The sequence below is a fragment of the Sorex araneus genome, chromosome 9, assembly GCF_027595985.1.
Source record: "Sorex araneus isolate mSorAra2 chromosome 9, mSorAra2.pri, whole genome shotgun sequence".
NCBI classification, from domain to species: Eukaryota; Metazoa; Chordata; class Mammalia; order Eulipotyphla; family Soricidae; genus Sorex; species Sorex araneus.
In genome coordinates, this window is record NC_073310.1 from 27,934,990 (window position 1) to 27,950,582 (window position 15,593).

Sequence of the window (15,593 nt, forward strand, 5' to 3'; positions counted from 1 at the left end):
CTGCGTGGTTCGGGCGACACTTTAGGTAGTAATAATGTAAGAATAATGTAAGTCTCTACATAAGACCCTCCAGTTTGCCTGTGGGTCACAGACCTAGAGTATTTATTCTCTAGCTCTTGAGAAGCAGAGCCTGCCAGGGCTGGAGAAATAACAAAGCAGGTAGGGAGCTTGTCTTGCATGTGGCTGATCCAGATTCAATCCCTGGCACCCCTATGGTCCCCCAAGTCCCTCCAGGAATGAACCCTGAGCAAAGAGCCAGGAGAAACAAAAACAAAAAAAAAAAAGCTAAGGTAAAAAAAATTACAGTGATGGGATGCTGTATAGCATGTTTCACAGCTCACAGAGATGAGTACCGGCGGAGAGACGTTCAGGAGTGTGAGGTGGGGGTGGGGGCCTGCAGAGGAACCTGGGTTTCTCAAACAGTCTTTGGAGTTTCTGCCACAACTAGAATAATGACCACCCACTGGTGTCGTGTCAAACAGAAGGAAAGTGGCAAGCAGGTGCCACAAACATATTCTCAGGCTGCTCGAGGCCCTGCCCCTCACACGCACTCTCCCAGAGACTCAAAGGCAATGGAGAAGCGCTGGGCTTGACCCAGACAGGGCTCCTTATCCCCCACTGCATCCCCTCATCCTGCCCCACTTTCTACTTCCCCTGTTTCCCAGGCCTCTCCGACCCAGAGGCTGACCCTCATTCCGCGGCTGACCCGGCAGCTTTATGCGCCTCCTGGTCAGACTCCAGCCCTCTCATATGTATGTCCATGACCCTGCTAGTCCGGGCCACTGGGCTGGTGAGAAAGGCTGGAAGCTTCTGCTTTACTCACCAGACTTCCGACTGTGCAGGATGGAATTATAAATATTCCCAGTGACCTATTCAGAGAGAGCAACAGACCAATCTATATGCTGGAATCAACTCCGCACTGTCTAACAGTTGTTCATGTAGTGGCCACCTACAGATGCGCATGCGCAGACACCCACATACACGCACACACATACAGAGTCCATGGAATGCTACTGCTAGATAGATCTTGCTTCACTGGCAGCCTCTCCCTCAAGTTCAGGGGCAACAGAGCATAGAAGGTCATCCTTTCTTAGGGGAGCTCTTCATTTGACGTGCTCACACCTGTAGCATTTCCACAGCCCTTTGTCTCTGCAGAGTGAATCACTTCAAAGGAGGATCAACCCCAGAGGGAACACAGTTGATTAAACACTGGCGGCAATGCTTCTGGCAAGCATTCACCCCGGAACTACAAGACATTCATCGCTGCATCTGCACATATCAAACGTGACTTGATTATCTCATGAAGCTTCCTCTCTTCAAGCATTGGGATGTGTTTCTTCCAGGAAAGAACAGCATAAACAAGCTAGATGCTGATTCTCCAGTGTTTTGCTGACACCGCTGCCCAATCATGCATTCCCACACAGATCTACTGACCAGATCTTGGCTAATTTGCTGGAGGTAAGCCTGGAGCCACAGGATCTTCTGAGATCATCAAGGTGTAAATCAGGCAGGTTAGGAATACTGCAGACACTTCAGTGGCATTTTGCTCTTTACCAAACTACGCCCACCTCTACTTGGATTTCCCAAACTCCACGGGCCAACCTGTGGAAGAAATAAATGACCAACCAGCTCTGCTCAGCTGGGGCAATAGGGCAGAGACAACTGAGGGTCCTAACACATGCATAGCCGAGGGAACCTACAACTACCACCAAGTCTGTACTGGTGGGGGCGGGGAGGGGTTGGAAGGAGGGCAGCATCAGAGCTCATCTGCCATCTCTTTGCACAGAGGAAAAGGACTATAAACCTTTTGCACACCTTACTATGCAGACAGCAGTAGGCCAAAGAACTGGGATATCGTTGAAGGTTGGAGAATGAAAATTTGATTTGCCACTGGAAATTTTTCTTAGGCTCATCCCCTATAAGCTTAGTTTCAGGCATAAAAGCAATATATAACACAAAGGGGAAAAAAGAAAACACTAGAAAGAGAAGGTGGAGAAGAGAGGACTCAATTTTTTTTTTTTTTTTTTTTGCTTTTTGGGTCACACCCGGTGATGCACAGGGGTTACTCCTGGCTCTACACTCAGGAATTAGCCCTGGCAGTGCTTAGGGGACCCAATGGGATGCTGGGAATCGAACCTGGGTCGGCCGCATGCAAGGCAAATGCCCTACCCGCTGTGCTATCGCTCCAGCCCCTTATTTTATTTTTTTGTTTTGTTTTTGTTTCTGGGCCACACCTGACTTTGCTCAGGGCTTTCTCCTGGCTCTGTGCTCAGGGATCTTTCTTGGAGGGACTCAGGGAGCCACATAGGATGCCAGGGATCAAACCCAGGTCAGGTGTACACCCTACCCACTGCACTATCACTCACCCCGAATCATTGTTGCAAAGCCTGTGGTGGGTACTATAACAAGACTGCACCCGAGGCCAGGAGGAGGCTTTGCGGGAGAGCACGTGTGCCTCGCTCGGGTGAAGGCCCCGGCTTCAGTCCTCAAACACCACAAACCGCATTCAGCTGCTTAACACAGGAAGTTGAGAGAGGACCACGTTTCTCTTTTTCACATACAGGAAGGCCGTCGCAGGGACTGAGGGCGCTTCTCCACGCCTCCCTCCCCAGTTCCACGCCTCCACGGGGGCCGCAACTCTGTGCTCGAGGCAGGCTGCAGCCAGCTTAACAGACAAGGAGCAAAAGGAGAGGTCAAGCCCCGCTGGCAGCGGCACTCCCCACACTTTCACTCTCTCACACCGCCTGACCCGGGTTGGGGTGGGGGCGGGGGCGGGGGTGGCGGGACAGTTATCTGGGCAGTGACTCGCTCACAGAAAACTAAGTTGCTGTTGGGAAGCTGGGGAGAATGGGCCTTAGGGAGGCAACGGACAGTGTCTGGGAAAGGGAAGAAGCCTCAGGTCAGGTCACAGTGAAAAGGATACTAGGACACACTTTGGCAATTTCTTCTTTGTCACCAGCACTATTTACAGCACAGTTCTCCAGAGAAATTTCTTGCAACTTGCTCAGCTGACTACAAGAAAACACAGAGTGAATATGAAATAAACATGCACATTATTCACTGACGGGCCCTTTAAAAATATTAAGAAGCATTTCAGGCATAAAAAAGTACCAGAAATAACAAATACCAAATTTATAAATTAAGTATTACTAAGGATTTTTTTTTAAAAAAAGCATTAAACACATTATAAATATAAGTGAAACCTTTTATATCTCTTCTCTTTCTGCCCAGAGGTAACAAGTATACAAATGTGCTGTATATTTTACAATTTTTAAGGTAATATTTAGTTAGTTCATATTTGTACAGTTTTTAGTATACTTCCTGACATACAGTAAGTTATAAGTAAAAAAATAAACAAAACTGCAGCCTTTGGGAAAAACACTGAAACAAAATGCAAGGCACTGACTATCATAATTATCGGAAATTAGGGGGAGAAGCAACAGCAAAGTTCTAGGGCATTTATGAGCTCTAAAGTGCTTCACCACTTCTATTTAATGTTCATGATGATTTTCAGGAGATGCTGACTTTTTGGAGGGGGAGGGGAGCCACACCCAGTGAAGCTCAGGGGTTATTCTTGTCTCTGCCAGTTACTCCTGGTGGTGCTGGGGGTACCATATGGGATGACGAGGATCAAACCCAGATCAGCTGCGTGCAAGGCCATTGTACTCTCTCTCTCTTGCCCCAAGCTTCCTTTTTTTTTTTTTTTTTGCTTTTTGAGTCACACCCAGCGATGCTCAGAGGTTCCTCCTGGCTCTGCACTCAGGAGTTACTCCTGGCAGTGCTTAGGGGACCATATGGGATGCTGGGAATTGAACCCGAGTCGGCTGCTTGCAAGGCAAACACCCTACCCGCTGTGCTATTGCTCCAGCCCCCACAAACCCCTGCTTTGCAGGAAGGAAAAAAACTTGTCAAAAAAGGAAGTGTAGGAATGTCACAAAAATAGTAGTTTGCACCATGTCCAACAGATGTCGCTGTTTCCCTCTAAAGTTAAAAAATACTCTATTAAAAACTAAAAAATGCCCTTGAATTGGCTGAGAGGTCTTGGATCTTAGTACAAAACACAGGGAACCTGTTTTTTTGTCTTGTTTTGTTTTGTTTGCTTTTTGGGTCACATCCGATGATGCACAGGGGTTACTCCTGGCTCATGCGCTCAGGAATTACTCCTGGCGGTGCTCAGGGGACCATATGGGATGCTGAGAATCGAACCCGGGTCAGCCTCGTGCAAGGCAAACGCCCTACCCGCTGTGCCATCGCTCCAGCCCCAATCCTAGTGTTTTGATGCTGCCATCACTCCAGACCCAAAAGCATCTCCAAGAAAAGTCATACATAATAATGCTTTTTGTTTTGTTTTTGTTTTGGTGCGTCGGCACCTGGTGATGCTCAAGGGTTACACACCTGATTCTGTACTCAGGGGTCGGTCACTCCTGGAGGACTGGGGTGGGGGGACAACAACATGGGGTGCTGGAGATTAAACCCAAGTTAGCCACGTGCAAGGCAAGTGCCGCCCTGTTCACAACAGCTGCTCTTCACGGAAGCTCTACCTCTTAGGTACTGTTCATAAATGAGAAGACTTGCGCTTATAAATTGTGTCTTGTGTGAGTGCCAGACAGTGGCTTAGCTAATGTATGCACCCGGCCCAATTAACTCCAAAGTGGGTGCATTCCAAGCAAATACTAGCTAATTATTGAATATACTGATACTCAAATAGTAGGCTCATTCACCAGAGATATTCATGAGTTGTACAGTCATTCATAATCAGGGGAAAAAATCTGTCAGCAATTTGTTAATATTCACAGAGCTCTTGGTAATTATTCTGAAGAAAAAACAGATGTTAACTGGTTAGAAAAAAAGTCTCAATAAAAGAGTCTCTTTTGGAGTAAATGATATTTAAGTATTCTCATTCTAATGGAAAAATAAAGCAAAGAACTCTAACATTACGAAGTACATGGTTCTTTAAAAGCAAGTAAATCAGAGGGATAAATAGTGAAAAACATTCATAATAGTTGCCCCTTAATGGTAGTGTTAATCATGACTTCCTTTTTGCTCAATTTGTAGTTTCTAAATCTTCAACCAGAAAAACATGTTTTAATTAAGTCAAATTATTGCTTTTTAAAAAAATCTATCATTTTGTTTAATGCTATGACCATATTTAAAAAAAAATTAAGAATAGCAACAGAAATAAAAAGAACGATCCCACGTGCCTAGTTTGTGGTCTCCATAATGGCCACCAGGGGTCACTACTAAGACACCTCCTTGACGTCAAGGTCAAACAACAAAGCACTGCTGCTAAACTAGGAACCTGGAAAGCTCTTGAGCAATTGTGCTTTTGTATGAATATCATCTTCCACGCTCTGCTGCAGACAGTTCAGTGAGCGTCACCTCAGAGAACCACAGTGTACCACTGAGTTTTCAAGGACACTAGGGTTTAGCAGAGTTTTTGTTGTGGTCTTTGGGTCACACTCAGCAGTGTTCAGGGGTCACTCCTGGCTCTGCACTCAGGAATCACTCCTGGCAGTGCTTGGGGACTATATTGGGATGCTGGGACAATGTAAGGCAAATCCCCTACCCTCTGTACTACTACTTCTGACCCCAAGCCTAGCAGTTTCAAATGCGTTATTTAGTGTCCCTAAAATAATCTGGGGTACTTCTGATTCAGTAGGTCTAGGATGGCTTATGCAAGTTTCAGAAGTTCCCAGGGAATAAATTTCCCACAGCTAGATATGGGAAAACACTTGCTATTAGATAATACCATCATACTACATGGCACAGGCAAAAATCTGGACTTTGGATTCCACTCCTGACATCACTCAGATGGAAAAGTTCTATCAGATTGAAAAGGTAAGTAAACGTCAGCTTTACTTACTTAACAATTAATCAATACAAGATCAAATGGCATAATTATTGTAGCACTGTCATCCCATTGCTCATTGATTTGCTCGAGTGGGCACCAGTAATGTCTCCATTGTGAAACTTGTTACTACTGTTTTTGGCATATCGAATACTTGACGAGTAGCTTGCCACTGTGCTATCACTCCAGTACTAGGCAAATCAATATCTTACTTTCAACCCAACATCGAATAAACCTCTGCTAAGAAGGATTTTAATTTCTCTGAATTCTCAATTCTCCGATATCTCCCATTTCAATTGGCTGTTTGTGCAGAAAGCATAGACCTGTTTAGGAGCAAATTTCTGGGCATCATACAGTCAAGTCAGGTGAACTTAAATCCTAAACCACAATGAAACTTTAAAGTTAGTTCTACCACGATCAGTGATACTTACCTCTGCCATTTTTTAACAGAGTCAAAACCAATGGTCTCCACTGGTTTGTTCCCAAAGGTAACCGTGTGTGCCTTTCCACCTTCTTCCGATCCATCTTCCAACACATAGCGATTCTTCAATGCTGTGAGAAAGTCTACTCCAAAATTCACTTTGTTTGGACGAATAAAGGATCCTCCTGTTGGGTGCCTGTAAAGGAGAGAGATGGAACACAGACTGTAGAAACTTCCATAGAAACAAGAAAATAAGATGAAAAAAAGAAACTTTTATAAATGAGCAATAGCACAGTGGGTAGGGCATTTGCCTTGCACTTGGCCGACCCAGTTTGATTCCTCCACCCTTCTCAAAGAGCCCGGCAAGCTACCGAGAGTATCTCGCCCACTCGGCAGAGCCTGGCAAGCTACCCGTGGCATATTCGACATGCCAAAAAACAGTAACAAGTCTCACAATGGAAACATTACTGGTGCCTGCTGGAGCAATTCGATGAACAACGGGATGACAGTGATACAGTGATATAAACTATCCAGTGTCTCGGGCTGGAAGGCAGTACAGAGAGTGGCATTTGCTTTGCATGTGGCTAATCTGGGTTTGATCCCTGGCATCCCAAATGGTCCCCTGAGCACTGCCAGGAGTAATTCCTGAGTGCAAAACCAAAAGTAACCTCTGGGAACCACTGGGTCTGTCCCCAAAATAAAACAAAACAATACAAAAAACCCACAACTATCCTGTGACACAAATGTAACAATTCGCAATGTTTGCAATTTTATTTACAAATATATTAGCAAATAAAGATTATACTATAATGTTAAAGACAATGCCACCTACCAAGAACAGTCATAAATACAATGCTCTAAAGCTTCTTTCAAAACTTTCTGTATACTGAAAAAATCAAAATCAGATAAAAGAGAATATGCTAAAAATTGTATAATCAATATGGTTACTTATTAAACATTATGAGTTTAAACACACATTTAAAATCCCAATACACAATAATATGGTAGAAATAATTTAGAGGAAAAAGAAAGTTATTAAATCCTGGTCGGAAAAGATTTTATTTTGGGGGGGGCACACTAGGCGATGCTTTAGGGTTACTCCTAGCTCTGCACTCAGGGACCACTCCTGGCAGACTTGAGGGGACGCCAGGGTTGAATTCACATCAGCCATGTACAAGGTAGTGCCTTACCCAATGTACTATCATTCCAGCTCTATTTTTACCTTGTTAATTATTATTCAGATTGAAATAACAAAATTACTTTAAAGAAAATGAGCAAATATCATCGTAATCCCACAGACTACAAATTTTGGGGTTTTTTGGGGGGGTTGCTGGAGTGATAGCACAGCGGGTAGGGTGTTTACCTTGCACATGGCCGACCCGGGTTCGATTCCCAGCATCCCATATGGTCCCCTGAGCACCACCAGGAGTAATTCCTGAGTGCAGAGCCAGGGGTAACCCCTGAGCATCGCTGCGTGTGACCCAAAAAGGAAAAGAAAAAAAATGTTTTTTTTATAGTTTTAATTTTATTTGTTTCTTTTTATTTGTTTGACACACTGGCACAAGTACTTAGTGCTTAAAATAATACACACAACAGTGCTGAGGGGCTACTCCCAACTCTGTGCTAGCAAGTTACTCCTGTAGCGCTTGGAGAACCATATGATGTCAGGGATTGAACCAAGCCTCTGCATGCAAAGCATTCACTCCAGCCTATTGTGCTATTTCTCCTGTCCTGGTTTTGATTACATAATCATACTCAGAATTTGCCAACAGACAATAATTTTTAAATAAAACAAAATTGCATTTACAAAGCTTCTCCATAATAACATTTATTTGTAATTGAGGAACTCTGGAAACCATAAAAATAGTCAGCTAGATAAAAAACTATTAAGTAAACCAAATATATGTAGTCATTAAAAAATTATAGCTGTAATACTTAATAAAGTTACTCACAAAATAATGTTGAGACTTCTGAAAGTTAAATGAAATTACGCATATACACTGCAGAGTAATTGTATCAACAGATAAAGACTAAGGAAAAAAGAAAATGAAAATATTTGTGGGTTAGAAGACTGAAAAAACTTTATTTTTTTAAAATTTTTAAAATTTTATTGAATCACCGTGAGATAGTTACAAAGCTTTCATATTTGGGATACAGTCTCACAATGATCAAACACCAATCCCTCCACCAGTGCACATTCCCCACCACCAATATCCCGGGTATACCCCCCCTTTCCCACCCTCCCCCTGAAGACTGAAAAAACTTTAAAATAATAATTTAAACTAAATATATTTTAGGATTTTAGTATGGATCAAAGTAAAGTATATGAGAAAAATTCTACAAAAATACTGGCTATTTTACAACCAGGGATTGAAATCAGTTAGGCCATATGCAAGGCAAGTGTCCTACTCACTTGTCTTATTTCTCCAGCCCATTTTTAGCTTTCTAAATATTTAAATATTGACTTTTTTTCTTATTTGGGGACCACACTCATAAGTACTCAGGAGCTAAACAGATTGTGTGCACAAGGGTTATTCCTGCAGATAACTGGGGAAGCATGAAGATCCAGAGATTGAACTCAGGCCTTCTGCATGCAAAACATGCTCTCCAGCCCATTCATCCATCTCTTCAGCCCTAAATATTGAATATTATTCGAAACACATTCTAATGTATCAATAATCTTTCATTTCTTTTTTTCCCCCGGGAGTCAATTGTCTCTGTCCTCAAAATTAAAGATTATGACATATAAGTGAAGTATTATTATATTTTGGTGGTGGTGGTATTTTAGGGCCACACCCAGCAGTGGCCAGGGCTTACTCCTGGCACTGCATTCTGGGATCACTCCTGGTGGAGCTTGCGGGACCATATGGGTGCCGAGATTTCACCCAGGTTGGCTACATGCAAGGTAGGCACCCTACCCGTTCTGCTATCACTCCAGCCTCTCAACAAGGTATTATTTGATTTTCTAAAATCCAATTTCACAAAATAATCCAGGTGCTTACTTATTAAATGAAGCTCTATATTGACACCTATTTATTTACTGCAGAGCCAAGGATGAAACCCAGGGCTTCAACATGCAAGCATGAGCTGTTCTACATTCCTGGTCCGGGCACATGCTTTGAATTCAAAGTAAAACATAAATAGGTATAAGTTAAATAATATCAATAAAAGCTCAATAGAATGACTTCTATCTAGGGTGGTAACCAGGCTGCAGAAATAGTGACAATCAGGGCATTCTTGGAAGAGGTAAATTATGAATTAAATGATGAAAGTTGACAATCAAGGATTAGCAGAAAGAATGAGGGGAAAATATTTTTTTCCTTTCTTTTCTTTTTTATTCATTTTTTTTTTTTAATGCTCAGGGCTTACTCCTGGCTCACTCCCCTTGGGACTCAGTGGGATGCCAGGGTTAGCCATGAGCAAGGCAAGAACTAGTACTGCTGTACTAGTTCTCAAGCCCGGAAAAGAAAATCTTCAAGCAAGAACTTATGTTTTGTTGTGAAGATAGATATTCTTTTATTTCTTTTTTACCCTCTGTGTTGGTTTTTGGTGGAGGCACACCCAGTGATGCTCAGAGTGTCCTTCTGGCTCTGTGCTTAGAATTTATTCCTCAAGGTGCTCAGGGGGGATGCGGTGTCAGGGCCTGAACTGGGGCTCATGCAGAAGCCAAAGCACTGAACTGGAGATGGCCTCACGCAAAGCCAAAACCTTAACCCCTGACAAGTCTCTCTGACCCCAGAGATACTTCCTTAACTTTCCTTGGCAAAGACACTCCTATTTTAATTTCTGTTTTATTTTTATTTTGTCACAACACTGTTGTAAACTGGAGGAGGCGGGGCAGGAGTGTAGTTGGCAGAGGCGAGGCAATGGCCAGTAGTGAACCCAGGGCCTCGGTGCCTATTACATGAACTCTACTAAGCCACATCCTGGATCTTTAGATTTTTATTTTATTTTTAAGTTGCTTTTATTTCTTTAAACTTTTCATTGAGACTTTTTTTTTTTAACAAAAGTTATAAAGCTTTAAGGTTTAAGTCTCAGTCATATAATGATCAAACCCCCATCCCTTCACCAGTGCCCCTGTTCCCCCACCAAGAACCCCAATATACCCCCCTCCCACCACCCACCCCTGCAACTGAGTAGCCAATGATCTTCACTTTATTATCTCTATACTTTGGATACATTCAATAGAGAAATTTGTTTTTAATGTTGAAAATCGGATTGGTTTATAATGCTACTAATAATGATTTCTCATGCACATAATTTAAGCTGCTTTTATTGAATATGGACACACATACAGAAAAGATCCTATATAATTAAGTAAACAACTCAGTGAATTTTCACCAAGTTAGCAGCACTCTGATCAACAGTCCTCTGCTCACACTCATGCCCCTGCAGGCTCCCACCGTTATCACCCCACAGGAGAAACTAGAAACCTCTAATGCCACTGGGTGGTACATCCTGTTCTTTTATTTGTATTAATGGACTTTAATTCATTTCTTTGAGATGAACAAAACAGATAAGCCTGTAGGGGAGACTATCAAATTTCAAAAGAAAGCAAGTACAGAAGTGACCAATACCAAGAGTGAGAAATAGCGGTCCAGAGAGATAGCACAGGGGGGTAAGAAGCTTGCCTTGCAGGCTCCCAAGCCTGGTTCAACCTCCAGCCCGGCATATGGTTCCCCAAGCACTGCCGGGAGTGGTTCCCGTGCAGAGTCTGGGATAGACCCTGAGTACCACCAGGTATGGCCCCAAATTTAATTAATTAACTAATTTTAAAGGTTTCTTGTTGTTTGTTTTGGTTTTGGTTTTGTTTGTAAGAGGGGACTGGAAAGACAACATAGTCAGGTACTTGCTTGCACGCAGCTGCAGGAAACATGACCCTAGTTTGAATCCCTGGCACCATATACAGTGCCCTGAGCACTGCAGGAGTCACTTCTGAGCACAGAGCCAGGAACAGCCCCCGAGCCCACAAGCACCGCTGGTGCTTGGTGTGATCATCATCATCCCCTCCCCCCACCCCATCACCCTCACCCCTCCCAGCCTCGCCACATGAGAAGAGCAAATCACTACAGGTTGCACAAATTAAAGACAATGAAAGAATATTACTGAAATCTTAAATGTACCGGGGTAGCGTATCAGGTAAGAGTCTTAATACAATGAAAACTTTTACAGAGAATGCTCTAACACATCACCACTGAGAAGCAGGTGAAGCTGGAGAGAGAGAGCTCAAAGGGCTGGGACGCATGTCGGGATGCCCAGGACCCCCAGGTTGGTCCCCAGAACTCCACAGCCTCTGGAGCACTGCCAGGTCCCCGGGCCTGCTGCGGAGTACTTGCCCCTACAAAAAGCAAGGCAATATCTAACTACAATTTCTTTTCAAATGTTCTTTTACGTAACTAGTTTTCGATAATTTCATTTGCCATTTTGTTGTTACAAGCAATAGAAAGTAAACTATTTTGTGCCTTAGCTTAAGGGGGCAGGTTGATGGGGAGGGAGGAGGAGAAGCAAACTGGGGACATTGGTGGTGGAAATGATGTTAGACACTGAATGTCCCAAACAACTGTATTCTGAGCAACTTTGTAATTCATGGTGTTTAAATAAAGTTAAACGCTGGAGTGACAGTACACTTACCCTGCACGCAGCCGACCCAAATTTAATAATACCCAGCGTCCCCCGAGTTATTAATGTTAAATACTATAAAACACAACTGGAGGATTTCCAAAGTTTAAAAAGAAATTATTTTTTAATTTTTAAAAGAATTCTGTGTCTGGGGCCAAAAAGCTCATCCCTGGCAGGATGAGGTCCTAGGTTCAATTTTCATTACCAGAAGGTTCCCCAAGCACAACTGGAGTGGCTCTAGTGGCTACTGTTACTGCTGAGTCCAACAGCACTGGGCTAAGTATTACCAGAACTCTGGTCCTCCTGAAAACTGCTTGAGTGACCAAAAAAAATCACTGTATCACTGTATCACTATCATCCTGTTGATCATCAATTTGCTCGAGCAGGCACCGGTAACGTCTCCATTGTGAGACTTGTTGTTACTGTTTTTGGCATATCGAATACAACAGGGGTAGCTTGCCAGGCTCTGCTGTGCGGGCGGGATACTCTCGGTAGCTTGCGGGGCTCTCTGAGAAGGGCGGAGGAATAGAACCCGGGTCTGCCGGGTCTGCCGCATGCAAGGCAAATGCCCTACCTGCTGTGCTATGGCTCCAGCTCCAACCAAAAATTAACTATATTAAATTTTTGTATTTGGAAGGGGGAGAAAATGCTGCCCCTTTCTCTTTCCTCCTTCTAGAATGATTGGTCTGCAAAGATGATCCCTTTTGATGCTATCCCATATAGCTGTTCTGTTATCTTCATTGTTTCACATTCTTTTTGCCTGTCCTTTTATTTTTTTCTTCCGATGGGTGCCAGGGATCAAGCCTGATACCTCACTCATGCAAAGCAAGTTCGCTCTACAGCTAAGCTTTACTGACAGTCCCCTGCTTGTGTTTTGGTTGGATCTCTATCACTTTACTTTCAAATTCACCGATTTGATTTTTTATTGTTTCAGATCTGCATTTGAGCCCTTCTGTTAAATGGCTTCATTTGGCAACTGCATTCTTTAACTCTGTGAGTTCTGATTGGACTTTTCTCAGCCTTCCTTTCATACTTTCTCTGTCTTTGTTGAAGTTCTCTTCCATTGATCTCCTCCTTTCAGCAACAGACATGAGGGCTGTTGCATTAAAGGCTTCTTGAAGTGGGGGACCAGGAAGATAGCTCGAAGAGCCCTTGCACATGCTTGGCCTTGCTGAAGGCCCAGATGCAATCCTGGACACTGCATGATCATCTGAGCCCTGCCAGAAAGAGGTGACCCCTGAGCTGGCTATGACCCAAAACCTAACCAAAAATAATAATGCTGAAAGTTTCTGTAGCTGGAGAGATAGCACAGGGAGGGGTTCAGGCGCAAGGCAGTGGACACTGGAGGAGGGTGTGGTAAGGAACTGTGCTACACCTGAAACCTTACCATTAACAGTACTAGAAACTATAGGGCCTACAATTTTTTAAATTCTTATGACAGATTGAACAAAAAAATAATATTCCTTCCTAGAAGTCATCATAATTTTAAAAAGATGAAAAATAAAACTGATGATAGATTTTGTCAATAAAAACATGAAAACAGAGAACATTTTAAAATAAAATATTATGGGCTCAAAGGTCACTCCCAGCAGTGTTTGGGGGACCACGTGGTGCCAGGAATTGACTAGAGTCAACCATAGCAAGGCAATTAATTGCCTTAACCCATTCAACTATCTCTCCAGCCCAATGTTATCCATGTTAAACACTGAAAAACACAACTGGAGGAATTCCAAGTTTATGTTAGTAGGCAAGAGGAAAATAATACTACATAATCTCAAACACTAATTAATACACCTCAATCTACTTGTATAAAAATCAAATGAGTTTGCTTTTAGAATCTCACACTCATGGCTGCTGCTAGAATCTCACATTCATGAAATAATAAAATATGAAATCCTGTGAAATAAATTTGGAAAGTAAAATGAAATTTTGAAGTTTGTTAAACGTTGCTAGTTTTCCTTAAGGGAATACATGGAAGTGGGAATAAAAACGGCAAAATCTATTTCTTAAACATGATGTGATTTATATGAAAAAATAAGTGTGGGAATACAAGTTTTTAAAATAGCATATTTAGAATAAATTTTTTAAAAAGGCAAACAAGGGCTGGAGTGATAGCATAGCGGGTAGGGTGTTTGCCTTGCACCCGGGTTCGAATCCCAGCATCCCATATGGTCCCCTGAGCACCGCCAGCGCTAATTCCTAAGTGCAGAGCCAGGAGTAACCCCTGTGCAGAGCCAGGTGTGACCCAAAAAGCAAAAGCCAAAAAAAAGGCAAACAAATATCATGGCTTTCCTTTTTGCCCTCAATTTACATTTTTTTTTAAAAAGTGCTAATGAGGAATTCAGACAGATATTTTTGTTACTGTTTACTGTGGCTACCAGTAGATGAAAGGAGTCAGGAATGGCACTGGGTAGTTGCAAAGCAGACGCTGAGCCCTATAGAGATCAAAGGATAACATCAAAGATCAATCTCCTCTAGAACATTCTTGGCAGGTTTCTCAGATAAATAAAATAGCCTGCCAAATAATAAGAAATGTTAGCTAAATGAGCGTCCATCAGTAACAATACAGCTCCAAAGACAAACTAATAATTTACACAGGCTCCCCTGAGATTCTAGACTCAGTGTTCAAGATGTTGCACCCAATGCTGAAATTCTGTACATTGTTTCAAAGAAAAAAGTTGGGAGAGGGGAGTCATCAAATAGAGAAAGGAGAAGTCAACGTTTTTTCTCTCCTAACACTTTTCTTCTTATAGCAGTTTCCTCTTTCTTTCAATTACAGGTACTACTAGAGAAATCAACATTCTGCCCACAGCCCTTAGAGATAGATACATGACTCTCATGAAGTTCTATCCTCCAGGTTCATTCTGCTCCAAATCCCCAACAGGACAAAATTCTGATGCCTCATTAAATTTGCATTTCTGCTGAATAAGTAATCAGAGGCTGGAGAAGGAGCTCAATGAACTGAAAGTATGCTCTGTGTGCACGCATGCAGGAAACCTGGTTTCAATCCCTGGATTACATGGTCCCCTGCGCACTGCTGGGTGTGACCCAACAACAACAACAAAAATAAATATAAAAAATAAATAATATATTTTTAGTATAAGTAGCCCCAGATCTATTCTATTGTTTGGTTCAGGACAAAGCAGCTCAGAGGGTACTTCCAACTTGGTGTGCAAGAATCACTCCTGGCTGTGGTCAGGGGACCAGGTGGTACCAGAGATCAAATCAGCATTTCCTTCATGCAAAACGTGCCTTTCAGCCACTTGAGTTATTTCTCCAGCCCTCTGTATGTTTGTGGGGTTTGTGGGGAGGGCACAGATTTACATTAGGCATTACTTAGCCCTTACTACTGGCTCTAAGCTCAGGGATCACTCCTAGAGGGGCTCTAGGGACCATAGTGGTACTAAGAATTGAACTCCTGTTAGCTGCACCCAAGGTAAGCCCTAATGACTGTACTATCACTGTCTCCTCCTCTTTATTTCAATAGGGGCCTCTAGAGTCCAGGGGCCTTTCTAATGATGCTCAGTATAGTGGGGCCTGACAGTGAAGTGCCTGCAGAGCTCGGCCCTAGGGTGCCTGGAGGAGGTGCTTAGGGGCCACATGCACCAGGGACTGAACTCAGAGTCTCGTAAGAAAGGAGAAACACTTCAATTTGATTTACTTTATATTACACTAGAAATGATTTGATGAACTTATTTTCCCAGG

The 15,593-nt window shown here is 42.9% G+C and overlaps 1 protein-coding gene across 2 annotated transcripts in view; it reads right to left on the reverse strand.

The window, feature by feature from the left end:
• Positions 1–15,593, reverse strand: part of TBCE (tubulin folding cofactor E) — a 64,333-nt gene that overhangs the window by 28,194 nt on the left and 20,546 nt on the right. For both annotated transcript variants that reach the window (XM_055146714.1, XM_055146713.1), the window contains exons 4-5: positions 6,280–6,465; positions 2,924–3,012 (exon numbers count right to left, since the gene is read on the reverse strand). In XM_055146714.1, the coding sequence (XP_055002689.1) occupies positions 2,924–3,012; positions 6,280–6,465 (275 nt within the window). The remainder of the gene's footprint in view (positions 1–2,923; positions 3,013–6,279; positions 6,466–15,593) is intronic.